The sequence below is a fragment of the Syngnathus leptorhynchus genome, chromosome 11, assembly GCF_054491065.1.
Source record: "Syngnathus leptorhynchus isolate UIUO chromosome 11, UIUO_Slep, whole genome shotgun sequence".
NCBI classification, from domain to species: domain Eukaryota; kingdom Metazoa; phylum Chordata; class Actinopteri; order Syngnathiformes; family Syngnathidae; genus Syngnathus; species Syngnathus leptorhynchus.
This window is the reverse complement of record NC_141205.1, coordinates 3,855,496-3,882,716: the sequence shown is the minus strand read 5'-3', so window position 1 is coordinate 3,882,716 and position 27,221 is coordinate 3,855,496. Positions and strand designations below refer to the sequence as shown.

Sequence of the window (27,221 nt, the reverse complement as noted above, 5' to 3'; positions counted from 1 at the left end):
GTAACATATTAGGCTGTGGAAGTAGCTTGCGAAACACTTCCACCAAATATATTTAGTGGCAAAGTGAAATTGGCTATGCAATAAATCATCCATTGCTTCCCTTCCCTAAATTAGTGGAAGCGCTGTAAACAAGATTAAAAACACTACGATTTGGGGCAAAACTCAAAGGTCCTTTTAAATTAACATCTTTGCATCACACCCAAATGGCGCTTATGAAATTGTGTTAAAAGGAAATATGACCTTTCCCGTCACAGCACACGCTACAGGGAGCAAGCGACAATAGGAGCTTCTTAAAAGTTTTGTTTTCCCCTCATCGCTGCATGGAAAGCCACAAAACAGTTTACCCCGACTGACGGCACCGTTATCAACCTTCAGAAAGGACTGATGACTCATTTTGCTACAGTTGGGTTAATTCTCTCCCACTTCTCAATTCCGTTTAAAATAGAGAGAGGGACACAAAAATGATCAAATGAGACAGTCTACCACCTGTGTTGGTCTTTTTGCCAAATTGTAGTAATGAGTTCTTGTGGGCAGGGCGGGGTTTGGGCGATGGAGGAGTGGTAATTTGACAGCTGGATATAATGCGCATAAACTGAACCGAGCTCTAATTTAGACACTCAAATGACAAGAGGGTTAGCTGTGTTTTTTTTTTTTTATGAGTGTATTTCAGTCTTTTGCACTTAATTGTGTCATTCACAGATGAATAGTTCTAGTATGATTATGTCTAAGCTTGATATAAATAAAATAAAATCTTTGTTGTCAATCAATACTGCAGCACTTGCTTTGTACCGAATGTGCGTGACCATGTGTTTTGTCATGCTTCACGGGATCACTCATCGACCGAGCATCCCATAGAGACATTGTGTAAAGTCTATTAAGGCTTGATTAATTGAATTAGGACCAAAACACTTGCTTAAAAAGTAGGATCTGAACAGAAACATTGTCGAGATACACTCTCAATAGTCGCAAGTTTGGGCTCATGAACCTTGTTCAAGTCTATTCCTCAGTGAATGTCACGCACAACATTCTTTCAGTTTGTATGGAAATAGATCTGGGGGCACTCAAGTGGCAAAGATGGTCACAGAGATTCATCAAGAGTGACAGAAGAAAGCGAGCAGTGTGAGAGATCACACACCGATGCCGTTGTGCTACATGTCATGCGCCACATTTTGGAATGACAAGCTGGTTTTGCTTCGTTTTGTATCAAATGAATAAAGCCGGCGTTACAAGTCTTGGACTTGGGTGACAAAGAGATTACATTGGCGCATGAAAATCTGTTATACCCTAAAGAGGAACGTAACGTAACGACGAGTGTCATTTCATTTAAATAAACTAGCGGTTTGTGGGTCAATAAAAACGTACTATTGTAGAGCCAGAAGTTGACAAGGCAGCAAACTAGCACAGGCGGCGCTACGTCGCATGACCACTTCTCAACGGTCAGGAGTTGTAACCAATGGGTTCGTAAAATTATCAGGGAATAGTGAACTGCATCGAGGCAACCATCATCTGCATTGTTATTTTATTATTATTATTATTTATAATAATTTATATTTTTTTATTATTGAAGTCTGGAAAAAAATGTCAAAATTTGATTATAAGAACCCTGATCAGCCGTAATGCTTGTAATAATGATTATAAAAATCTGAAAAAGGAAATAATGATAATAATGATTATAAAAATCTGAAAAAGGAAATATGTTTTCAAAAGATATTTTGAAACCAATCTGTAATATTAATCACATTATGATTTGAATAAAAATTTGGTAGGACAATCCATCCAAGCCTTCTAACTATTTTGGCTTAGTTTTGATCTAAAACAGTCTGACATCCATTGGTAGCAATGTTTGTGTTAAGTGTCTCCGTAAAGCTGCAATTTTACTGCCGTCTCTTTAATGGCCGATATCAAATAGCTGGCCCAGCAGAGCTGTCAGCCACCGCACAAGTACGCGCCCGATATCGCACACCGCGGATTAGTCTCTGTCTGTTGCTCGAGGAGAAATGTGTAATCTCCTATCTGAGAAGTGGGAGGAAGAGAAGGAGGGAATTCTCGCCATTAATGTCTAACCTTTTAAAAATGGATTCGCCACTATGACGAGATAAAGGGCTGAATGGGAGCTTCAAAATATGTCCACCCTGACAAGACGGAAAAAAAGCCAAGACAATTACACTAAAAATAAAATCAAAGGGAGCTTTAAATGCGCTTTTCTTACAACCGTCTCACCCAAACGTGTTGACAGGGAAGGATGTATAACCTTTGTACCTACATTTTTTGTACCATCCTGGTACCACTTCTCAACTTCCCAGAATAATATTTCTAATAATGATGCTGAAGAAGTGCAAATTTGTCATGAATTTTTAATTGATCCTGGATTATGCTTGTCATTGAGCACTGAAGACCGAAAAAAGTAAAAATATTGTATTTGTAATTGTACACCAAAAATGCTGATCTGGATGCCTTTATGGATGTCTCGTCTTTAATACTTATGACAGGTTTAGAAACGCTTTTGAACGCAAAGGCTTTTGTTGAAGCACAGAACACCTCCAACTTGTTTCCTTGGCACTGAGAGGCTGCCCATTGTCGCTGTGTGTCACTAATGGTGCATTAATCGTGTTCTATTATGGGTCACATATAAAGGGGAAAAAAATAATAAAATGGGCTTTATGTTATCATGGGCACGACAATAAAAAGTCTTAAAAGGTCTCCATCTGCCGAGTGTGAGTTGCGGGAGGAGCGAGATACTCGCTGACTCACAATGGCTTGCGTTTCACTATACAGAAATAGTTCCTCACTTCCTTATCTTGAAGGTATATTAATGCGTTTCGCGAAGAGTACCACTTGGTAGCGAGCTACACAGCTATCCAGGGGAAAGTAAAGCTGGGCGAGCAACGAGCGGTTAGATGGGAACTCAAATGATGATTGATGGAACTATTTTTCCTCACTGGCAAAGCACTTTTCTTTATCCTCCAAAGTAAACCAAAATTCAATTGTCCTTGCTCATTTGGTCAGATTCAGTTTCCTAAAATTTACACACATGCCATTTGGTCGTCAATGCAACATGGACTTTTCCTTAATGATGCATTGTTTTATTTCAGAACAAATCAGGTCCAGATAATAAATTTTAAGTAGCTCTACCTGTTGCGTGTTGGAAACTACAATGATATCTGAAGACCAGTTGAATCAGATTCTGGGCTCTGTGGTCCTCGTCTGAGGACTGAGTACTCGTTGTCTGCGGCTGCATCAGTATGTACATCTCGTACGGGGTCATGTCTCGTTTCGGTATTTCTGCGTGTGTTTTTTATGTCGTGTTGTCAAAGAATTGCTTAAGTTACAGTCCAATTTCCAGCAGTGATGTTGATTTCTGTAGTCTGATGTAGATGATGGCAGCCATATTGCTGTTTTAAGGCCCCCTTTGCTCATGAAAAGGAATATGGCTCTGTTTTACGGCTTCGATAGCATATAGAGGGAATCTAATTTGAGTTGCCTGGCAAAAGCAGCCTTGACTGCAACTGGGGACTTGTGAGATCTGAGCTCGGTGGCTTCTACCAATTCACCTCAGGATGACACGGATTGTTGGAGAACGCTCGTAAGACCTTACGAGGGAGTCGTGGGCAGCCTCCAATTAAACCAACAGCACCGACATTGGTACATCACACCTCTGGGTGGGGAAACACTCAGAGGTTTGCGTCGCTCTCAACTGGCTGTTGACCGAGCTTTAACCTTCTCAAGTTCAAATCTCTCTTTATTGATTTAACGCTTAAGTGGTGCTGGGTTCGTTTCAGGTGCTTTGGTGGTCGGTCCAACTTTTGAAAATGACAACTGCTTGCAGTTTGTCTGTTTTTTGTTCTCCTTGCACTGACCATATAACAGCAGCGAAGCAAACACAGAGGTCTTTAAAGATGCACCATCTTCATCCTGTTCCAGCTGTAAGTGTGGGTGACAAATCTTATTTACTGCCAAAAACAACTGCCCACTCATGCGAGTCATCTTAAATTGTAACACCATTGCTGGAACAATATGCTGCTTTTCCAAGGATGTACTCAAATAGAGGAGATTTGCCTTAAAAGACACACTTCATAATAAAAGCTTAAAAACAAAGCTTGAAAAACAAAACATTCACCAGTATGCATGCTCTGTCATATGTGAGTCTCCCATAGTAAGCTATATGAGAAGCTTAAGCGACTGATGTTGTCAATGAGTAATAGTGGTGGCTAGTATTAGCGCAAAAACACAAACACTTTGCGTCCTTCTGGCAGCAGCCTGCCTGCTGTGATGTTGTGGCAGAAGTATTTTACAACCAATATTGTAGCTATTGAATTTGTTTGGTCACACCGTGTGACCTAAAGCCACAGAGAGCGAGTGAGACTTTCCGCTTAGGTCATTACCGATCCTTTTCGGTCCCGTCGGTTTGGGTAGCGTTTAGTAACTGTTCAAGACTATCGAAGCAAATGAAGAGTAGAGGTCTATTTTTTTTTTTAACAAATTTATGTTCATGTTCATCCATTTGATGAGAAGGTAAGAAGCTTCAAATGATGTCAAAGTTGGAATCAAGGTAATGTAATGCTTCAACATTTATTGTACAGAAAAATAAATAAATTTTGATTAAATTAGAGGTCCAGTTCTTTTACCTAAACCATTTAACATGCATGTGAGTCAGAGACATCCATCCAGAAAGGGCAAATATATCCTCATCAAAAACTGTGTCAAAAAGACTGAGTTATTTCCATGAAAAGGTTATTCTTATTCACACGCCACACACACACTTAATAGCAGGTCTTTTTGTCACGAAAACCTGGAAACTATTAGAGCTAGTATTTTCAACCCCTGATGTCACCAGGCAACGGCAACATTTATATTGCTCGAGTAACTTGAAATATATTTCATCATGTGGACAGTATCTTTGCCCAGCTTTTTGTTTTTTAGAAAGTGCTGTATATTGTCAAATCCTTGAATTTTGTGAGGGTCAAAACGCATGAAGGAGAGGAGAGGAGAATGTGAGACAGGTCCTCTGGGTCATTACGCATGAGACAGTCACATGCAGATGCCACCTCATTCTTCATTCTCTTCTCCTGGCCAACAGGCACCAAGCGGGAAGGTATGAGGGCATTGAGCCATGCTCACTGAAGCAGACGTGCTGCAGATACTGAACCAAATGAAGACACATTGCAGAGCCGTGGGATACTAATTGTCCCCCCCGCCCCGCTTTTTCCACAGTCTGTCAGCATTGTGTACAAGTGACTGGCACATGTAATGCCAGCAGGTAAAACAGCTACAGTAATATATATTTGTTGGTCAGATGGCCAATGTCTAGAAAACAATATGTGCCTGCCTCAGCACACATATTCGTCAGACAAGACAAACAGACCAAAGTCAATGCTGAGCGAGCAAGCCTAGGTGGAGAATTTAGACAGGCTTTCAATCACTCATCAGAGAAGTGGAGATGTATGCAGGCGAGAGAATTTGTCTTTCCATAATTCCAAACCCAATAATCAATTTTTGCCCCACCGGGGAGCGGATGAAGGATTCGCACGGTCCAAAGTCACCTTGGCAACAAATTGATTATATGCTGCTAAATTTGAATATAATGAGGAAACATGACTGCACAAAGTGCACCGAAGTGGAGACATCATTTATATCACAGAGCCCCATTGCGAAATACACTGGCTGGCAGTTTTCCATAACTGTCAGCACAAACAAATACGCCCGTATTTGTTTTTGTGTAACACTATCAGGTGAACAAAAAAAGAGATTGCAAAGTAACAACGTGAAGAGATTTAGACACAGTTAAGAAATACAGTCGAGACAATCTAATTTGACTGCCGTGAAGTAAATGAAAAGAAAGCGAGTCGACCAGAAACAAAACAGTCAATGAGGCCCATTTTTCCCTCTAGAGTGGATTTAAATGATGCCATTGTGTAGCACTGCTGCATCACAATTACCTGCTAGAACATTCCCTTTCTCCATTAACATAAGATAGCTACTTCGCTTTAAAAATAAAAAATAAAGTTCTAAAGGGCTTTTGGGACATGAGGTGAGAGAGAAAGAACCTACCTGCATTTGTTATCGTATAACTAAAGATGCTAATGATGGTTGACACCGTATGGAAATGAGATGAGGTGAAAGGGCTTGGAACAAAACACAATGTAGGAAAACAAAAACAGAAAGTCTTAAAATAGAAAGTCAAATCTTTACACATAACCATTGCTTTGTCAAAACAAATGCAAAACTGGAAAAAAAAACTGAACTTGTCACCAAGATGATATTAGTAATTAAAGTAGTGTTGATGCGAGGTGCTTCGAAAATAAAAATTCCTACCGCATTACTGTTATTAATCCTGACTCCCCATTGACATCTGTCATAAGATTTATATGTACATAGACACCCTGAAACACATCGTTTGGTCTCGCTTCCAAATTTAGACCTATGGATGGAGCTCGTGTCTTTGATAATGCTTGATGATGCGCCGTGGGTAGAGTAGAGAACCAGTACATAGGCTAAGAAAAGTACCAATTCAACCTCTACTCCTCCCGTCGTCTTTCTGGCCATAAAACGCAGTGTAATATGATTCCTGAGCTTTTCCAGTGACTGCTTCCACCATCACACAGACATTTAAGTGCACTAATCCATGACAAATTGTCTCATCTGATCCATGACAAATCGTCTGAAGGGCTGATAGCAGTGAGGAGATGGAGGAAGGTGAGAGGGGATGGGGGTGCAAAGAGAGCACCGTTTGGTACCTGAATGATCTGGTAGTTATTGCCTGCTTTCATTACCACATAGGGCATTGTATGTGTGTGCAAAAGCGAGATCACAAGGTGCTGATTAGCTCCCTACCGGAGTCCTCTGTTTGCCAAACAAGTCTAGTCTAGTGTGGAGAAAGATTACAGAAACGCAAAAGACAAAGTGGATGAAAAATGAATAGTGTCACTGCTCTTTTGAGGATCGCTCGAGAAGCAAGGTCGGAGATCCTTCAAACCAATACCATGCGTGATTCTTCCAACAATATTGAGTCTTGATGAATGGCAGAGAGGTATTCATCTGTTCTGTTCTGGCATTTGCAGTATTTCTTAATAACCACTTCATGTGGATAAGTAGGCTAACCAAATGATTACAAACATTTGATAATTTTGCAAAACGCAACAGTGAGGATTCAGATACCTCTCCGGTCGGATAATGTCAACCGTAACGGAATGCTATTATAAAAAAAATATTGCCAGTGAAAGACACGCATTAATTCAAGGGCCTCATCTCGCCGAGCAGAGTTGAATGACTCTTGAATCACTAAGCGACTCTCCAGAACCTTCGAAACTTGACTCGGCACTTGGCAACAGCCAAAAGACACAGAGAAGAATCAATATTAAGCTTTGTGATTCTACAGTTTGAACATTCAGTTTGGTGTTGCAAAATATGCTTCAGCATTTTGTACACTGGAGAAGAAAAAATATTACATGACATCATGTATGTGTTCCCAACGAGCTCTGAGTGCCTGTCAGATGGTTTTATTTTCACCAACATCATAAAAATATGACTAGCGCAGCATCTATTCACGTGGTGGAATTTAATTGAATTTTGTTGAGCCATAAATTTCCCACACTAATTAGTCCCCGCACTATAATGAGGATGGAAATTAAGCTGATTTAATGGCTTAACAAAAGCTCGGACAGCTTATGTGGAAAGATGTTCTAGTGGGTAGCATCGATGAATGAATTTTAGAGGAGCTCCAACACCTCCGCAGGAGAATCCCCAAGATTACCAATTCAGACAATTGTAGAAAAAAAGTCCATGTACATATTTGTGGATCTCGTAACTCACAGCCATTGCGATGATGAATCTGCTTCAAGTTGAAAAAGATTTCTTTGCATCACAAGAGAATCACTTCATCTGCGCCCCTATTTGCCAAAACGTAGTACCCTGAAATAATGCTCAAGGTTGTACGCGCTGGATCTTGTTTCTTTCTACTGGAAAAATGCAAGCAAAATAAAAAGCTCAATTTTAATGGATACGTACAGCCTCTGTGCAGTTTTACAGAGTTTGGACAGTTTTACAGAGTTTGGACAGGTTGGGGGGCTTGAAGCAGAGTTTTTTGCAAGTGAATGAGGCTTGTCTTTGTTCTCCAAGACGTTTTTAAAAAGGCAGCAAAAAATCATAACATAAAAACTTGTCAAGCTTGATCAACTTCAGTCAGTCCAGTCTTTTAGGGTTCACTCTAACATTGTTTTTTGTTTGTTTTTACCAAAGACATTGCGCAACACTAAACAATGGCTCAAAATTGTCCATAATTTGACTTTCAAGACTCCTCTTCAAAATGTTGCCTTAGTATCACCTTGACGTGCGCAACAACGGCAGAATCTGGGCCTGCAACTGTCTTAAATCCAGCGCACATTGAGCAAAAAAATAAATGGTTAAGGCAACATTGGCACCACGCTGCTTCAAAAGAGTAACGGGTCGGTTTTACAGCTGCGCCCGGACCGGGAATAACGCTCGTCTATTAGATCTGAGGCTCTGGTAAACTGCTCTGTCAGATTCATAACAAAATAAGACGCTAGCTAAAATGCTCTTATCGTTCGACTGTCCCTCTGGGCATTGATGAATTCTTTGTCTTAACAATAAGAATGTTTCCTTTACTTTTTTTCACGACAACGTATCACACACACACAACATGACGCTGAGATTTGACAGCAGTAATTAGTTTTGGCAGCACTGACAGATGCAGAAAACCACTTGGTGACACTTCTTGCGTTGTAATACAACCGAATTCTATTTAATGTCCAACCCGACCCGGTTTCTCGGCAGTTTCTTTTACACGTTACGCGAGCAGGTGTATAAAGTGTCGTCCCAGCTTGTGTGTGTCATGTCACATTCAGCCCATCTGTCAATGAAGTGGATTATTTCGAGAGAGAGAGAGACGAATTGGCTGCACAGAATCAGGCCGCCATCAATCTTTGGGGCGGGCGAGGAGGACGCGAGGGAGGTTAGCGGCTGGCCAACGAGAGCGCCGCCGTGCCGCTTCCTGAACAGGTGACAGAGCAGTCAAGCGATTGGTTACTCAATCTCTGCCTCAGTGCACCCATTTGTCAAGGAAACATTCAGGAGAGCAAAAAAATTAAATAAAAAAGATCTTCAACTCATTTTTGCGGTATGCAATAACAGCAATTTTTTTGCATAGGGTAGCAAGGACCATTTCTCAAACATTATTCAACAGGACAAGACAACTGAGCTCAACATGACCTTGATAATATTTATACAGATATTTAGTTTACATTTTATCCAATTCGATTTTTTTACATTTCTGGATTCGGATCTCACTAGACTCTAGATTCTAAGTGTCTAAGACACGAATATCAAGCAGGCAATCATCCCGGTGTTAAAACGGGAATAAATGTTTTGATTTTAGATGACAGTGCGTCAAAGAAGGGCCGATGACTTTTACAAGAAGGCATCTGTATGTGCCACGCAGCCACATCTATTTATATCCGAGGCTACTGGCCTCAGTGAAACTGGAGACACTCTCAAATTATAAAATCAATTCTAATTCAAATATTCATCATAGCATTTCAATTTTGAGAAAGCAGTTCTGGTTAGTGGCACTCAACGGTTGAGTAAGATTGATGTCGGCCTAATCCTCGACAAAAAAAGAACGACACCAAGCAGGAAATTGTACGGATGCCGCAGCAACCGGCAGCGGTTTTAAGAAAATGGCGAGTACCCAGTTGTGATTGACGAACATGCCACAGAAGATCACAGATGAAGAAAAAGAAACCGATCATTATCAAACATTGATCCTTTCAACATTTTTCCTTATTTATATTAGAAACAAACAATAACAAATTGATGGCCGTAGCATCAAATGCTCCTTCAGGGCTCTGATTTAGCTCTGAAGATAAAAATCAGCCTAGTGACATATACAACAATTTTGATCTTTGAAAAGATCAAAATATGTCCCGAACAAAGCTCCAACCGATATCCTCGAGTGATCCGTGAAAATGTCAAACCAGAATGCTGTCAGCAAGAAAATTCTGCATTAATGTGCAAAGAGTGTACAGTACACGTCTTCTTCGCATTTTTATGCAGTTAGTGACTCTGACAAAGAAACTTCCTGATACGAAACCATCCCGGACGACTCCTCCAGATCTATGCGGAGGTTAGAGAGGAAGGCTATTTTTTCCCCCCGCTCTTCCCCTTGGGGACCACTGCATTATTCAGAAGACACTTACCGAGGCTTGCACGTACTTGTACATTTTTGGCACCAAACCCAAATTGCCACCAGCCAGAAAAAAAGGAGAAAAAATATGCCGAGAATGAAATCTATCCTTTAAAAATGTATTCCTATCTTTCTATCGCTCATCCGTCAACCTCTTGTTCCAATTAACAATACTTGGAGGGCTTCCCATGTTTTGAGTTTTTACACGTCAGCTGTTTCATAGTGAAACTTCTGCAAGTGAGTTTTCTAACATGCTGCTTAAAGTCACCAGCATTCAAAAGCAGGCTTTTTTTTTGTTTCTTTTTTTTTCCACGCATCAAAAGCAACGCATAGCACAAGGAGAACTAAGTAGAAGATAGCGTCTACTTAACAGCCGCTTGGCTTTTGCAGAGAATCCCCCCGCTAATGTCTGACAGTTCAGCAAGGAATGGGATGCTCATTGTTTGAGGCTTAAAGAAAGCCTTTTTTGCTTTCCACTAAAAAAGCTCCCTTTACCCGTGACACTCCCTCTTACACCATTACCAATGCTAGTAAGCTTTTCCATAATCAGAGAATTAAATCTGCCTAGGCTGCTTCCTTCCTCGGTTCCCCCTGCAGTGCAGAAGGCGTCTGGCTTAATTGCCAAAGGTTTTCATTACAAAAGAGGGAAACATAATTGTCATTTCCATCCCAGGCACCGAGATCAAAGCTCCCTTGGCTACCGGCACATTAATGGAGGCTTTTGCCTCTAGCTTGTTGTAGTCATTTGCCAATAAGACTCAGGGTGCGACTGTCACCATTTTCCCGGCCCCGAATCATGTTCTTGCTATCACAACGTTGGATGAAACAGCGAAATAAAATGTCACACCGGCAAAGCGTGCAGCCTGTCCTAGACGCCCGAATATGTATGTGAACATGCGAGTATGAGCAACTGTGAAGCAAATTAAAGGCACAATTAGTCACCACTCCTCTTTGCGCATGTATGACTTCAAGCACGGTGAATCATCATGTTATAGTACACAAGTGTAGCAAATCATCCTGACATTTTGCAGCAGCTGCTTTGACACAGCCAAAGCTGGGGAGTGCGGCCTCAGTGGAGGGAGTCACACCTCACAACCCAACGCCGAGTTAGAAAAGCTCAAATGGGACAAAAGCCGAACACTTACCCAGGGTGAGAATGTCAGTGCGACCTGGCCGGGCCACGTGCTGCTGCTGGATGCTCTGGTAGAGTGTCGCCTGGCACAGCAACAGGAAACTGAGGCTGACCCACATTGCCAAAAACCAGGACATTCTGTGGGACAGCACAGAGCAGAACATTTAACACGTGGATGGTGTCGTCACGCCGTAAAACATAATCGGTAAGCCTTCCAGCAAGTATCTTCTTTTGCGATCCATTTTCACTCCAAGTAAAACTAAAAATCAGGTAAATGACCCCACCAAAGCTGCCATCTTCCATCATTGGACTTTGGCTTTTGAGAAGTACTGTTAAAAATAGTCAGGGCAACAACCGCAGCAGTTACGTCCACTATGAACGCATAGGCATCACTACAAATTGGCCGATATAAAACCCAATGCTTGGCCTGGTTTTTGACAGTGAGCTAGCTGACTTGGAGAGAAACAATCCCAGCCATTATGACAACACTGTTCAAAATTCCAGCAAGGTAAAGAAGAGAATTTGCAACTTCAGCAAGAAGGAGTAGGACCTTTCTGATGCCCCAAAAATCTGTGCCACTTGGCAGATGATGCCCAAATCTCAGATGAAGCCTGACAAAGTGTACTTCAGATTTTTTGGGGAACTTTAACAAGACAATACTTTGTATGAAAACAAACACTGTATTGTTCTCATTGTTTATGTATTTAATTTATTGAAATGCAACTTTCTGTCTATGGATCAATCCATTTTCTACACTTCTCTTCACTGGCCTATTTCTGCTAAAATGAGCTTTACCATGGACTGGATGTTGCACAATCCTATAGCAATCTGCCCTGTCTCCATTTTTTTAATCAACCCATTCTTTGTATGTGAGAGTTGCTTTTTAGGTAGTCCGATAAGAAACCCACACATTGATCGCATTCCACTTAATTGACAACAAGAGTAAAATCATCCATCCATCCACACAGATTCAATTGAAAAATTCAAGGAGTTATACACGTCTTCGTTTTCTCCATTCGATTCTGTTCAGGGTAATGGCTGATGTGGAACCTTTACTCGCTGACTTTAGGGACAACCAGGACTGATCATTGTTAAACAGATACTTCCCACGTGTGGGCACAAGTCTTCATTTTGGAAACGTGGGAGGAAACCGTAGTATGAGGAGCACGGGGACTAAATACAAACCACCCAGAGATTTATTTTGGTTCACTGATCAAATACGTCAAACGTTTTTCGAACCAAATGCTCTTTAGTCGCCGTCTTGACATACAAAGACACCGCTGACCTCTGATTTAATGAAAGATACTGCCCATTCCAGGTCTTATTAGTTTGTGCTTGCTTTCGAATCCACCACAATGGGACATTGTCAACTACAGCTTCTAAGAAAGTGTGAAAAGGCTATTCACTATATCCGTGCAGAAAAAATTGCATTTATTCACTTATATATTGTTTATTATTTATAGCAGATTAACCTGCTTAACATTTTTTTATTATTATGTCAATCCAAAAGCATTTTGGGTCTGTAGGGCAAAGACGGTCAGGTATTCGTGTGCAGCATCTATGCAGACAATATGTAACAAAAGCTCGAATTAGCCACACAGCCGTTACCATAAATATCATACCAAAGGGAAAAATGCCCAATATTATGGCCAAGAAAAAAATGCAACCTTTGAAGACATTTTTGACACAGTCAGTGCCTCACCTCGACCAAAGCGCAGTTTTGTTTTTGTCATTCAAGGTTGAGGACCTGCATGGGTGTAATCACACTCATGCATACATGTTGTTAACGCACAACAGCGGCGAGCCACTCACCTACTGCCAACATGACATAAAAGCTGCATGTAAACTTTGCTCATTTTAAAACACATATCACACCAGAATTTAATTTTTGTGTGACAAACCCAATTCAGTCTATTCCAGTCCAAGAGCAGCATGTGTCAAAGTTCCAGCTGGAAAAATTCCCTCCACTCTCCCCCCTGCTCCTAAAACCAGAGGTGGCCCTCCAATGTGACCCACACCCTTACCTGAGCAGTAAGTTTCAGAGGACCAAGTCTCGGTTCAAGCGTCCGACTCCCCAGCCGACTCACTCTTTCAATTCATCCATCCTGTAGAAACCTTCCTGCCTGAAATTCCAGATTAGCCGACCCCAGAACAAAAGGTGCTTGGCCAAGGCTGTTCTTTTCCGTCCTTTGGATCTGCACTGTTCCTTTTCTTTGAATTCCTTGGAAACACAAAAGAGTCACCAAAGCCAGCGCACCCTCAGGTCTGTGTCACCCAGTGGATGGAGGAAGCGGTGGCTCATCATGCCATGGCAGTAATCAGCTTCACACGTGGAGATAGATCTCCGTTCCTCTCGGCCGCCCCAGCCGTCGTGCCTTACTCTCTCGGTGAAGTAGAACTCCTATGTTGCGATGACTGGGAAGCTTCTTTTGTGCACACCCCCACCCTCACACTCCTTGTCACGCATACAGCGGAAGGCTCCCGAGGAAGGAGCGCTCTGTCTTCCCTTGGCTGCGTCCCCTCATTGAGAAGCTGTGAGCCACAGTCCTCTCTCCAAGCCACTAAGTAGAGAGTCTGTATCAGAGAGGCAGAGCGCTTGTGCGAGTGAGCATGTGTATACCCAGCTGGGAGAGAGAGGGGGAGAGAGAGAGAGGGAGAGAGAGAGGGAGAGAGAGTTGAATGCCTTAAAGTAAGACTGCAGCTCACTTCTGCATCAACTCTTGATGATCAAATGAAGCATGCTTTATGAAACCACCATTCTTTACATCCCAGCCGCCCGTCGGCAATGACTGGGGGAGAGGTGCACGTTTAGCCGTCGGCTCATTAGAACGCCTTTGAGTGTATCCATGCGCAAAAAAAAAATATGTCTAAGAGGATGTGGAGGGAGGGGTGAGTAACTATGCCCTTCCTGTCATCACCCTCCAGCACTTGAGAGGGAAATATGTTGTAAGCATGAGAGTTTTAATAGGCGGCAGAATGCCTCGTCTGAGTTTTGCAATCAGCAAACGGTCCATTTGCAGTTGGCTATGCTCTTTGGAGCGGTTCTTGAAATGATGATGATAATTTGTGTTTTACGGCCAGAAAAAAAGCATGAGAATCCCTCAGTGACTTTCTGTTGAAGGGGGGCAAAAGAGTTACACGGCCACAGTTTTTGCTGTGCGAGTGGTGAACATTGTGAGAGCGAGCCTTGCCTTCCCACAACACGCTTCTCCTGGATACAGAGGAGTGGTCCATTAACATGTTGCCTGTTAAACAGAGATGTGGAGGACATGCAAATGAGCCGCAGGCGCAGGTTGACAACCTCGCTATGAATTTTGCAGACAAATGTCATTGATCGGATCATGTTTTTTTTTTTTTTTTACATTTAGTCATACCAATAGTATAGTAAGCAAACAGAGAGGTCAGTAATTTTTGCTGAAGACTGAAAATATTGGACATATCTGCTTCTGATGGACAACGTAGAAGATAGCTCAATTTTCATCCATTGGTGGAGCACGTGACTGGCATAAGTGTGTTTAGAGCAATGTAAATGACGCAAAGCTCACAAAACAGTGCATTTACATTTACTGTCATTCATAGTTAATATAAATTTAGCTACCAGATTATTTAGCTAGTGGCCATGTATGTTTAGAAAACAACCAGCAGAACTTGGATCAAAACAATCAATCAAAGCAATAAACCAGGGAAATATGATTTCCACTCGACAAGTTGTTTTTTTTGCTCATGCTTTTGATTTGTTCTGTTTTATTCAGCACTAGGCTAAAAAGCGCCATGTGTCAAGAGAATGGACGAGAACAGTCACTCCACAAATTGCCGTCCCCCTCATCCCACTTTCCTTCCTCGGGGGCATTCATCATTTCCAAACAGCTGTCGCCTCAGACTGTGCCACTGCTTAACCACCGATGACCGATCATCGGCCAACTCTGTGTTTGGACCCTGGTCGTCCCTGTTGTTTTGTTTATTAGCCTTTTTCTGGGTTTTGTGCTCTTCTCCAGTCGAGCCAACGGGCCTCTGTACCTGATTCTTTGGAAAACAAAACACTAATTAAGCCCAAAAGACAAAGCTGTTCTCTTTTGAATGGTGTGGCCACTCACATTTGTAACAAACTCTACAAAGCTTTTCTTCTCTTGGTTGTGGTCTGTCAGTGTTTTCACCAATAGTGTTATAAAACACTTAAATAGAAGACAGAGGGGAGTAGAGCACTGCTAAAAGATTAGGCAAGCAATGTAAATTATTTTTGAAGATGCAAGCAGTGGAACTTTCTTCACTGCGGGATGGTGAAGAGGAGGAAATGGCTAATGAATGGAAATAATAAATAATCCAAATGTGGGGAGTTTGTGTTTGAAAAAGGTCAGTAATTCTCATCTCAGCGGGGTTGTTTGTCTTACTGGTTGAAAAAGAGAAGAGAAAATTACGAGCCGACTCCACGACAAAACTGTGGGACCGCTAAAAATATTTTTCTTCTTATTCTAATTGGATCAGAGGGTGGAAAGGTTTTGGCCCCCTGCCCGAAGCAACCACCTGTGAAAATGTTTTTCTCAATAGTTTTCAAATGATGAGACAGGCCACTTGCTGAGAGCAACAGACCTGTTGCGAGCGACTGGAGGTGAGTTGAAAGCCGAAAGACAAAAATTACACCAATATCCCACTTCACAAATCAGAGAGGGCGGGAGGGGAACTGCCATTTCCCTGCAGCCTCCATGAGAATGACAAACTTTCACCGCATACAGTATAGAAACAGTAAATTCTAATTAATTTCAAAATACAGAAATTATTTCATCAAAACATAGGCCAGAAAAGAAGTCTTGCCAAGAAAAATGTTCCACCGGCATTATGATGTGTGCAGGCAATCGGCTCAAATCAACTTTTGCCTCCTCTTGCATAAAAAAAAATCTAAACATCCAAAAGAATCAAAATTTTTAATAAATGTAGCCGGAATTTGTTTGCATTTCTGCAACTCTCCCATATTTTTAATATCCTCCCAACATATCAGGTAGCTGTACATTTGCTTGGCCCTAAGCCTGGATTTCTTGTGTTCTTGCAGCAGTACAGGCTTTATCCATCCCTGAGCTGAGGCCGAGGCTGAGGAGTGAATGACTGAGTATGATTGATGACTAACACATGAGTCACAAACTTGAGCCAGGTTGAACTCCTCCACATCTACCTCCAGAATATAGGCAAGAACTCATGGCATTAATGTGTACATGATGAAAACATAGAAAGGTCCGGCATACTGACAAGCATCCACATTCAGACTTTAATCTGCCTTTTCTCTCCCCCACTGGATTGGAGCTAGATGGACAAGTCCCGGATGATAACGCAACCGCGTGCTTCTCACGAGTCAGTGAATAAAGAATCTCGGGCTGAGTTTGTTGAGAGACAGAGCTGAGCTGAGCAGAGCAGAGCCAATACATGCTGGCCTTCCGTGAGTCTGCTTTATTTCAGCAGGGGAGGAACATTTCATAAAAGGTATTATTCTCTTCCCTCACCTTTGACCTGGCGTGCTGCTTTCCACAGTGGCTTGAGAAGCCACTCCATCGCTCAAAGAAAAGCTAGGAGGAGTAGAAGAGATGATTTCGACTACCTTGCTGTGCTGGGAATGGGATGATGAGTGAGGACAAAGATTTGGACGACAGTTTCCTCTACTACTGACCCCTGCAAGCAACCCCCACAGACGGAGGAACCCGAGCGACCTTTCGCATCAGCCATTTCACGAAGGTCATATCAGGATGTGGCAGGTTGACTTTATTGGCAATGAGCAAGTGAGTCACTCCTTCAAAACAAAATTCCAGCACTGCAAGAAAGGCGTCCAATTCTACTTTGCTTGCAGCCATCACCCGCCAGGCACGCGAGAACGAAAGAAACGGAATTGAAAAGGCAAGAGAGAGAAAAGGGAAGGGTCATAAAGACGATGAGATAGTGCACAGGTGAATAGCAGCCAAAAATGAACATGAAGTGGCGTAATGGCAAAGACCCCCCCCCCCACACACACACACACACCCCCCCGTTCCCCTTGACGATGAAGCACTTATTTACTGTGGCCTCTCCTTTCCCCATGGCGGCGTTCTCCTGACTGGGCTCCCATATATCATCACCTACTCAGACAATAATACTCACACCCTTGGAAGGCTCATTGCCCTTTTAAATAAATTAAAGTAAATTATTTCACAAGTATCAAAATAACTTGGTCATTACTAATTGCTTGTTGGGAATTTTATGTTCTCTTTGGTGGAGAGAAACATTCCTTTGATAATTAATCAAATAAACCACATGACAAATATCTGATATTTTTTTTGATAAAAGACTTAACACATTTTCCCCAAACATGCTTTTGGTACAGTCTGTTCTTGACAAGAATTCAAAAGTCAGGGAGCAAATCAGTCGAATATCTGCAAAAGTGTTTGAATCACCTTAGTATCCATGGCAACAAGCCATTTCCAACCCATTATATGATTTTCATGATATTTGGTTCTGTATCCTTTGTGTTAGGTTTGCTCTTGTTTTTTTTAAACGGCCATGGTGAGTTTTGTAATGAAACAGTTATCTTTATACAGCTTGAATCTAAGCAGGATTTTTTTTTCAGATTTTATGTGGCTGCATGAAAGCCTAGCAAACCTCTCCTGTTGCGTTAGATGGTATGATTTGCAACTGAATTCACTCATGATAAAATGTTTCCAAACCTGTTTCATCAAGTATTTGTGACATGACTGCAATATGAGGCAATTAAATAAATGAAAGTCAGAATATGACAACTGTTTCTGCCCCCCCCCCCCTTTAAAAATGCATTGAATTAGAGAACTGCTGTCTCCTTTAAAAAAACAAAAAGATGAAAAGGGGCAATACATGCATCATGTGTAAACATGAGCACAGCCATTTCAAACCCTCAAAAGAAATAGCAGGGTTGATAGAAATACGTTAGATAAGAAAAATTGAACGCATGAGCAAGTTGAATTGTGCAAGAGCTGAAAATGGCAGAAAAAGAGAGGAGGGGGGGCATGATCGACAATTTACATCCTCTTCACAAGGGACATGATTCAATCGAGTCAGGCTCAACCCATTAGAGGAGTTCTGCTGTCGAAGGGCCAAGCAGAAAAAGCCATTCACTGCCACCCGAACTGTGCTCTTCACCCATTACCATTAATATTCATGTTGGGGCTAACTTATTGAGGGAGAAATGACAGGGAGAGAAAGACCACCAAAACCTGTCCACACTGGCCAAAATTTGTAAGATGGATCACGGCGGATTCTGTTTGCAGATTTTCAAACATGGGTGATATCACTTACCTGGTAGAAAGATAAACACAGTGACCATTGTGTGCTGGTAAAAAAAATCCCCATGAACGAAGACATTCACTTCACCAAATGTGCAAAAAATTTTTGGGTGATTCACTTGATGAAAAAGAAGGTGGAGCCTATGTGTCTCGTCCAGGTGTTGCTTGTTGCCTCATCGATTTGTTTGTATAGGATTTTTTTTTTTTTTTCGGGCTGACTGTCCTCAGTGTTTTGAGCAACAGTTTTGCCTGCTTAGCAGAAAATGAATAGATCAGCCTCCAGATCTGTTTACATGATCAAACAGGTTTGAACCTGTTTTTGCATCCATTGTTGCAAAGCGAAGGGGGTGACATTTTGATAAAAATATCAAATTCTCGCAAAAATGATTATCGTGTTTGTTTGCATTAGTCTGATAACATGTGATCCTAATGCTGTTTTATGTTTCTGTCCCTGAGAGGCAGGAGTCACACTGGGATCATGTTCAAGTTATAAATGTGCCAATTAGCTGGAGGTGGAACGAGCGGGTCTGCAAAGTAGTACTCAAGTGACTTGTGCAAAAATATCGCCGGGCCCATAGATTTTATTTAGGCCGGCTTAATGCAGCCCATTGACTTCTGGATGAGGACCGGGATTAGGTCAAATATACTTCACTCGCTAATGTACGCCTAATGGCTCTAATATAGATTTGCCATAAAAGTAGATGAGAATAAATATTGCTGGATTTTAAAACATTTATGAGTGATATTGAAAGCTCTGCTTCAAACGTTTTTAGGTGACTGCGCAAAGTTGAAAGTGGGGAATGTTTAAACTCAGCATAACAGATTTTTTTTCTTTTTTTTACCGCTGAGGTTTTAAGTTTGTTCCTCATCTTATGCCCATTACATTAGCAGGAACAACCTTGTACATCCGCATATAAGGCACACCTGATTATAAGGCTCACTGTTATATTTTGAAGAAAATTAAAGGATTTTAAATTCGCCTTACAGTCGGAAAAATACGGTTCATTGCATCTTGCTTCCAAGTGTCTACTTGTTGAATAGCTTTTCTGACTATGTAATCAGCGCCTGTGGGCAAGGTCACATCACCCACGATGCTGGAGGAATAATACGATATTTACTCAACATGAGGTCTGAATAATTAACGGATTATTGATAATGTAGTGTCATCAAAGGTCACTTCCACATCAATTCATTTTCCTTCCTACTATGCTTACTGCAAAAAAGTCTGTTGCCGTGCAATATTGACACGTTCATCTGTCAAATGAACGCCTCGGTCCCTTTCACGCTGAGGCAAAGTCTCAAAGCCTCCATTTTAATGGTTTGTTATTCCATCCAATTCATCTGTCGAAATCAGATGACTCACCAACACACATCTGTGCCCCACCAAAATTATATCAAAATCCTCTTGTTGGGAAGTTTGCAGATTTATTCCGCTGTCCGATGGCACAACAGAGGTAACCCTGGACTTGGAGAATGCGATGGCTCAAGAATATGTTGCATCTTCAGTAAGAGGAGGAATCTGCATATCAAGGGGAGGAGAGCTAACACTCAAAGGATGTCCTGCATGCACACAAGACTACAAACAAGCTGTGCAGTACTTACATCCATGAAACCATAAGATCCATTTATCATTTCCTCCAAATCTGCAATGAGTCAATAAAAAAAGACTCACGCCACTCAAATGATAACGCCGCACTACAAAGAGCTCAGTCGGATCAAAAAGAACTGCCGCCGTTTTTATGGCGTCTTATTGCCTTCATATTTCACACAGGAAATGTAGCGGCAAACCTGTCCAGGTCCTGGATAATTTAGGGCACTGAGCAGCCAAGCCATTTTGTTGTAAGTCAAAGCGGATTTTTTTTCCATGTAAAATCAAAATAGAAAGATGGATTTGGATGCCTGCTCAGTTTATTTTTTTTCATTCAAACATGCCAACATGTATCAACATTGTTGAAAACTACCCTCCTTTGCTCTGTATCTAGCCATCCATCTTCTTCCATTTGTCAGAATCAGAAGTAAAAATCAACAAAGGCACACACATTCAAGTATTTGGCACAGTTAAAACAATTGCCAGCTGAATTTGTCATTCAAGTTACTCTCGTTATTCAATGTCTCGTTCTAGTTGTCATTTTGTAGCTTAGCTTGCAACATTGCTCTGGTCGGTATCTTCGGGGCAATGAAGCAGAGAATAATTTGCCTGATATTATATTATGTTCCATTCTATTATAATTTATTATATTATGCTAAAATCGGACAGTACTGAGTCAGGAGTGGAGAAGCGAAACTGATTTAATTTCCCACTGAGAGGATGTTATAGGCCAAAGAAATACTACTTCAAGACTCCCCGGGGTGCCCCATATTCTCTTCTGCTCACCCTGCACACTGTGCGCTTAATGGAATTTAATAGAATTTGTGCACTTTTGCTTTCCCCTATCATTGCCGCTCAAATGTCAGAGGCGTAACATGGACGTTGCCCTCCTGACACCGAAGACTTAATTAAGAATCCCAAATGTCTCTTGCTAAGAAAGAGCTCACGTTAACAATAGTTTGATGAGGATGTTTGGCTTTGGTGATGACGGTCACATCGCAGTTGTGCCGTCCGAGGAAAACAAGCCACGTTTGTGTTCCATCTGCCATTAATGATGTCTGCAGCTCACAAATGTCACAGCCAGAGTAAAATCGTTGAAATTATTAATGAGCTTTCTGGTTTATTTAAGTGGATGGAGAGCAATGCAGGTATGCTGGAGACTTTTTTATTATTATTATTCATGATTTTTTAGTCTAGGTAATCAGAAGCTTTTAAATCAACATGTGAGATGTTGTGAAAGAAAATAAAAGTTAGTCTTTCAACTGCCCCACCTTTGCAAATGAAGGAAATGGCCTGCAACGGGTTCAGCACCATGGACTGCGCATGTTGTTTCTACAATAGTATTCACTGGGTTGGAGATGCCTGACAAAAACTCCAGCAATTTTCTGCATTCAAATGAATTCATTTTGAGCATTCACACTTGGGGAAAAAAATTGTGTAAATTTAGCACACTATTTTGTTTTTTTTTTGTCAGAAACTCAGGCCGTTATAGAATTGCCAATAGCAGTACGATTGTACGTATACTCTGCGGTATTTTGTTTGTATGTATTCTGTAATGTGAATGTTTTTCCATTTTGTTTTGTTGATTTACTTTTTTTTATGTTTTAACCATTTTCAGTTTCTTTAATTTTAATGTGTGATATATATACAAAAAATATAAATCTCGCATAATGAATTGATCAATGAGTGGATGTGCCAAAGGTTGCCGAAGCTTGTTGTTGTTCAGAGTTAGGTAGGTCAAAAGACATCCTACTGTTGATAGAACCCCCAAACGGTCAGATAAGCCCGTGTTTGTTTTCTAACTACACTCCAGTAAGCTAAAATTGAGTGGCACTATCTAAAGCTTCTAGCGATTAGCTGACATGCCAGAGGGTTGGTGCTGCAAAGACTAATTAACTTCATTAACCTGCACTCAAGATAAAAACAATTGCTTTCATCTAATTGAAATGCGGATTTCCCTCCATCTATTGGCTCAGTCCCTCCAGCTGTCTTGTCTCATTCTTCTCTGGATTTGCTACACTTAGCCTTTTCCCGGCCCTCCACCTCTTCAAGCAGCTCCAACATAAATCACTCTCACCTTTTCTTTTTTAAAAATGATTATACTATGCCACCAATGAGTTCTTGACATATTTATGAATAAAACCGGCACATATAAAGCACATCCGAATACAAATAAAACCCCGTATGCATGAAGCCCCGCTCTCGCTGCGACGTCTCTCTTAAATCACGAGCAGAGTCCCCATAAGCACCGAGAGGATCCACAACTGTGACCAACATTTACGACAACGCTGATGCCAATGGAAATGAACTTGTAGCTCATCCGAAGAATTCAATAAAGCCATCAAACCATTAAGACTGTTTTAACATTTTACGGTATAAACTGAGATTACTTCAGTAAATGAAACAGTCTGGGATGATAATTAGACACCTGCTTAGATTGTATTAAAATCAGAAAAATGTTTCATCAGAACTTTTATAGCACAAAACACATATTTCTTCATATTGACTCATTTAGTCCTCCTTCCCCACCACTTATTTAACATGAGGGACACACAGCTCCAGTTTTCTAAAATCAACAAAGCGTACCGTATTTTCAACTCACTTTGCATATAATTTAACCTTTTCCCCTGCTCTTTTGCACTCACGGGCATCAGGTCTTTAATATCAAAATAAATGAGCGCTGACGTGATTCGCTTTGTTTGCTACGGGGTTTGACAGAAAGGCACCGCAGGAATCATTTTAGGCCGCTTTACCCTCTGAAGTGATATCGGCATTCCAACCGGAGGGGTCCGAGCACGTCATTAATGACCTTTTCAAACGCAGGGGGTGAATGCATTGTACAGACGCAGCAAGCAGTCGCCGGTCGCTTTGTTCTCCAAAGTGTTCGGGCTGCATTAATCAAAGGGGTAAAGATTTTGATATGCGCCCTTTAGCAGAAAATAACAAGCTTAAATTCAAAAACAGCTGGTAGGCAGGTAGATGTGTGAATGAATATTATGTCCATCTGGACAATCTCCAAAAGGAGGGGAAAAGTCCAAAACTTTGGGTGGCGGCAAGTCTGACGAAAAACTCAACTTTATGAGCTGAAAGATACAATATTCTCTCAACTCACATCTCGGTTTCTTGGATTTCCATTTTGATCACCTGCTTCTTCTTTGGAGGTGCCAGGATGGGAGGAGCCGAGCCAAGCCAAGTCCCCGAGATGCCAGAAGCAGTTAGTGTTGGGAAACATGGCCCAGCATCTGCTTCCACTGAGCGTTTCCCGGAAAGCAACAGCCATCTATACTAAGTAGAACAGAATCAAACGCCACAAAGTAGCCTCAATGGATGTCTGAGTCTCCGTCTGACCACTGAGTTGTCTTCATGCATGTAAAGTGTATAGCATGCCTGTGTGGAGGAGTCAAAGCAGGAGTATGTCCCAAAGAGGGATGTGCTGATGCTTAGTGACGTAAATAGGTCCTGCATATTCGCTACCACATTGCTGGGATTTATTTGGATGTGTTAGCTCTGGGTTTTTATAAAAGACTCAGACGTGCAAATGAACTTCATTGTGGACAACGCGGGCTACAGTAACCTTGCTAGTCGTAGCATGGAGTGCTTGTTACTCTTATGATGTAACCATAGCACCTTTTTTTTTTTGGTTAGCACATCTTTCACACAGTTCACAAGCTGGAGTCAGAATCTTGGCTATGAATCTCAGCTCGGGGATTCCTGTGTGATGAAAACTAACAAAATAAGTCAAGCTCAAGCTTTTTTTCATTAAATTAAATGAAAACAACAAAATGCTTGGGAAAAAACTGAAAAATAATCCATCTCATGCTCAACAAATCAAGTAAAATTAACTCTAATTTTTGTGAAAATGTACTTTGGTTTTGTCCTGTGTTTTTTTTACTCACAGTAGACCTGTGCCTCTATCAGTTTTGCATCGTTTGTCTAAAGGTCAGGTCACTTTAAAAGCTCACATGATCTTATGAGCAAAGGGCAATTTCATTCATGTGACCTCTGATATACCTACAGTGTGAAATCACAACATTTCTTGTCTTTTTCAAGTTGAAGATTGTGTGTAAACATGAAGCCCATCTATACATATTGGTGCAGTAAGAAAAACAATTAGCCTTGAGTGGTGTGCTTTTTTTTTTTTCTCCCCGCTGCCTTTCTGTCTGCGTCTTTGCTGTCAATAGCATTTGGAAGATGAAAGGACCGTTTAGGTGAAATACAATAAAGGCATTTCTGGCCCCGGGCTCTGAGACTTACGATCGATGGCCGGCAGGAATGCTTTCCTGTAACTAACATACATGAATACATTTACAAGATGCTGTTGTTAGTCACTGGGAATTTTTTATTTCCTTGAATGATTTAAAACCGGCAATGGCTAATAATGACATTGACCTTGTTGTGTCCTTTACGTTTACATTTGGCGCTTCAGGTTTACTGCTAAATATCAGATTTTTTTTTTTAATATGGACATTTTACAGAATTTGGTTATTGTTGTTTTTAGTTAATAAAGTATTTAAACAAGTACTTAGCGCACACTTTATATTTTACATGGCCTGCTTTTATATACTTGTTTTTTTTATTGCCTACAGTTCATTTTTATGGTTTTGCCCACATTGCTCTTTTTAATGTACAGTCGATTATGCCTGTAAATTCGTTCCTGAGGAAGAAATTGTAAATCTTGTGCAGACTCCACACAGGAATGCAGTACTGTGAGGCAGATGTACCAACCCCGTGTACCATTCTGTAATAAATAAATTACATACATACATACATACATACATACATACATACATACATACTCGAATAAATACATGAATGAATAAATGAATGAATGAATGAATGAATGAATGAATGAATGAATGAATGAATGAATGAATGAATCTTTTGGAAATATTTTGTACACAGCCACATGCTCCAGACAGTCAAGCCAGCATGCCTCTAACTTGTCACCTCGCTTTGTGTCATCCATTGTCAATCCTCTCTGATGTATATTTCTATGCCGCCATGACAAAAAGGTATCCTGGCAGGTGTAGCCGGGGGGCAAAGCAAGTGAGCCTTTGTTTAGAAGGCTACACGTGCAGTCATGCTGACAAAACCTTAAAAGCCAGCTGGCTTTTCCGGCTGCTCCAAAGTGCTTCACGCGAGATCACTTATTTACCTGCTGGAGGCGAGTGAACGTTGTGTCTTATGATTCCACATATGCGCCTCCAAAGTAATTGCCATCAATAAGTCTTAAGTTAAAGTGTCGATTAAAGTGTGTGTGGTTGTTTTTTTCACAGTGGAGAATATTGCAAGTGGTTGAATGTGATGATTTATGCAAGTAACAAATTATGTTATGATGGAGGCATCAGTGACCAGATTTTCAAGGTTTATGCAAGGAAAACTCATGCGGCGTCTTTTTCTGAATGCGTCATACACATTTTTGTCAAGATCTGTGTAGCCTAGAAAAAAATTGGTGATTCATTACACAGAATAAAATACCAGGATGCCCAATGTTTATATTTGTTCATTTCATCTGCAGAGTATAAGCTAAGATGTTTGGCCCTTTTCCATGTCTGATCTGGACGTGAGCTTATTAAAAATGAATGTCCCGCATTCCCGCCGTGGTTTGTGAAACCGTCTCACTCTCACGGATGGAATAATAAAGATGTTATTAACATGACTAATTTCACCCTCAAGGCACTTTATGTATATGCACATTTATTTCAAGTGATGTGATGCCATGTGGAATATATCCTGCGCAATAATCAGGGCTGTAAAGTTGTTCTAATTCTACTAATGCCAAATGGGGGAAGTATAAATCTTGTTTATGCACGTTCATTTCAATAATAACAACTTGTGAAGTTGAATCCGTCAGGGCCCAACTGGGATGGACCTTCACCAAAACACACCGACAATATTTGGACTTTTCTTGTTATTCCACACCTAAGTCAAAGCCCATTAATGCTGACCACTTAACTGGCCCTCTCGTCCTTGTAACAAATTGTTGCCCAATAAAAAGGTATGAATAGAAATAATTTAAGATAACCCAAGTGTAGAAGCTTTATTACGACTATTGTTTTATCATCATCAAGCCAACTGTGCAATATTTCAGTGGCAATTCTTGGTCAATGTCAATGCTATCCATTAGTGTGTTCATTTTCTTGTTAACTTCATTAAGTATAAATATCATATTATATTATATAAAATATTAAATATTTCAGGTTTCTGCTTCTTTCGCCAAATCTTACTTGTGCAGGTTGTGGTACTGAGAGGTCAACTGTCCAGGTAGAAGATGGAGCTGGACAACCAGACCTGTAAAAGCGTTACAAAAACATATTCTAATAGAGTCAGGCTAAATAGAGGACTTGTCCATCTATTCATTAGCTCAAGAACCGCCTCACTAAAAGCATCACTGAATGATGGAAAATAAGGTAAGGCAGACGCTCAGGAGTTTATGAATCCATTAAATAAAAAGGTACACAAATTGAGTGCTGGGACAAAAAAATAAAAAATGCTTTTTGTTTTAAAAATGTTCTAGACTATCATAAACAAGTGTTGACCCGAGGATATGACAGAGGTAAACAATCCAGCCCAAAGATGAGGCAAGATCAGACCCAAATCTGTCAACCTCTTTCGCATATGCGGCAGCTGGGAACCATGAAATTCTTACAGAAACTTGTGCCATCCAGACTTGCATCTCTTTTCTGAGATCCTTAATTTGCTCTGGCTTGGACTGCATCTCATTTTTGCCTTTCCTTGTGTGTGCGTGTTGGAGGGGGGGGCGAGAGAGAGAGAGAGAGAGAGAGAGAGAGAGAGAGAGAGAGAGAGAGAGAGAGAGAGAGAGAGAGAGAGAGAGAGAGAGAGACAGAGACAGAGACAGAGACAGAGACACAGAGACAGAGACAGAGACACAGAGAGAGACACAGAGAGAGAGAGAGAGAGAGAGAGAGAGAGAGAGAGAGAGAGAGAGAGAGAGAGAGAGAGAGAGAGAAGTGAAAAATATCCAGTTTTAGGATTAGTTTCAAAGATTTTTGCCTCTAGGAATCGGGCTTT

The 27,221-nt window shown here is 41.1% G+C and overlaps 1 protein-coding gene across 12 annotated transcripts in view; it reads right to left on the bottom strand.

Annotated features, from left to right (window-relative positions):
- Positions 1 to 26,472, bottom strand: part of tafa1b (TAFA chemokine like family member 1b) — a 109,297-nt gene extending 82,825 nt beyond the window's left edge. For 10 of the 12 annotated variants that reach the window (XM_085923190.1, XM_085923183.1, XM_085923185.1 and 7 more), the window contains exons 1-2: positions 18,615 to 18,753; positions 11,344 to 11,468 (exon numbers count right to left, since the gene is read on the bottom strand). In XM_085923190.1, coding sequence (XP_085779316.1) covers positions 11,344 to 11,467 — 124 coding nt within the window. In that variant the 5' untranslated portion in view covers position 11,468; positions 18,615 to 18,753. Of the gene's footprint in view, positions 1 to 11,343; positions 11,469 to 13,354; positions 13,901 to 18,614; positions 18,754 to 26,416 lie in introns of those variants that run through there. The other 2 variants (XM_085923188.1, XM_085923186.1) reach the window with 2 other exon arrangements.
- Between the last annotated feature and the right edge of the window lie 749 nt (positions 26,473 to 27,221).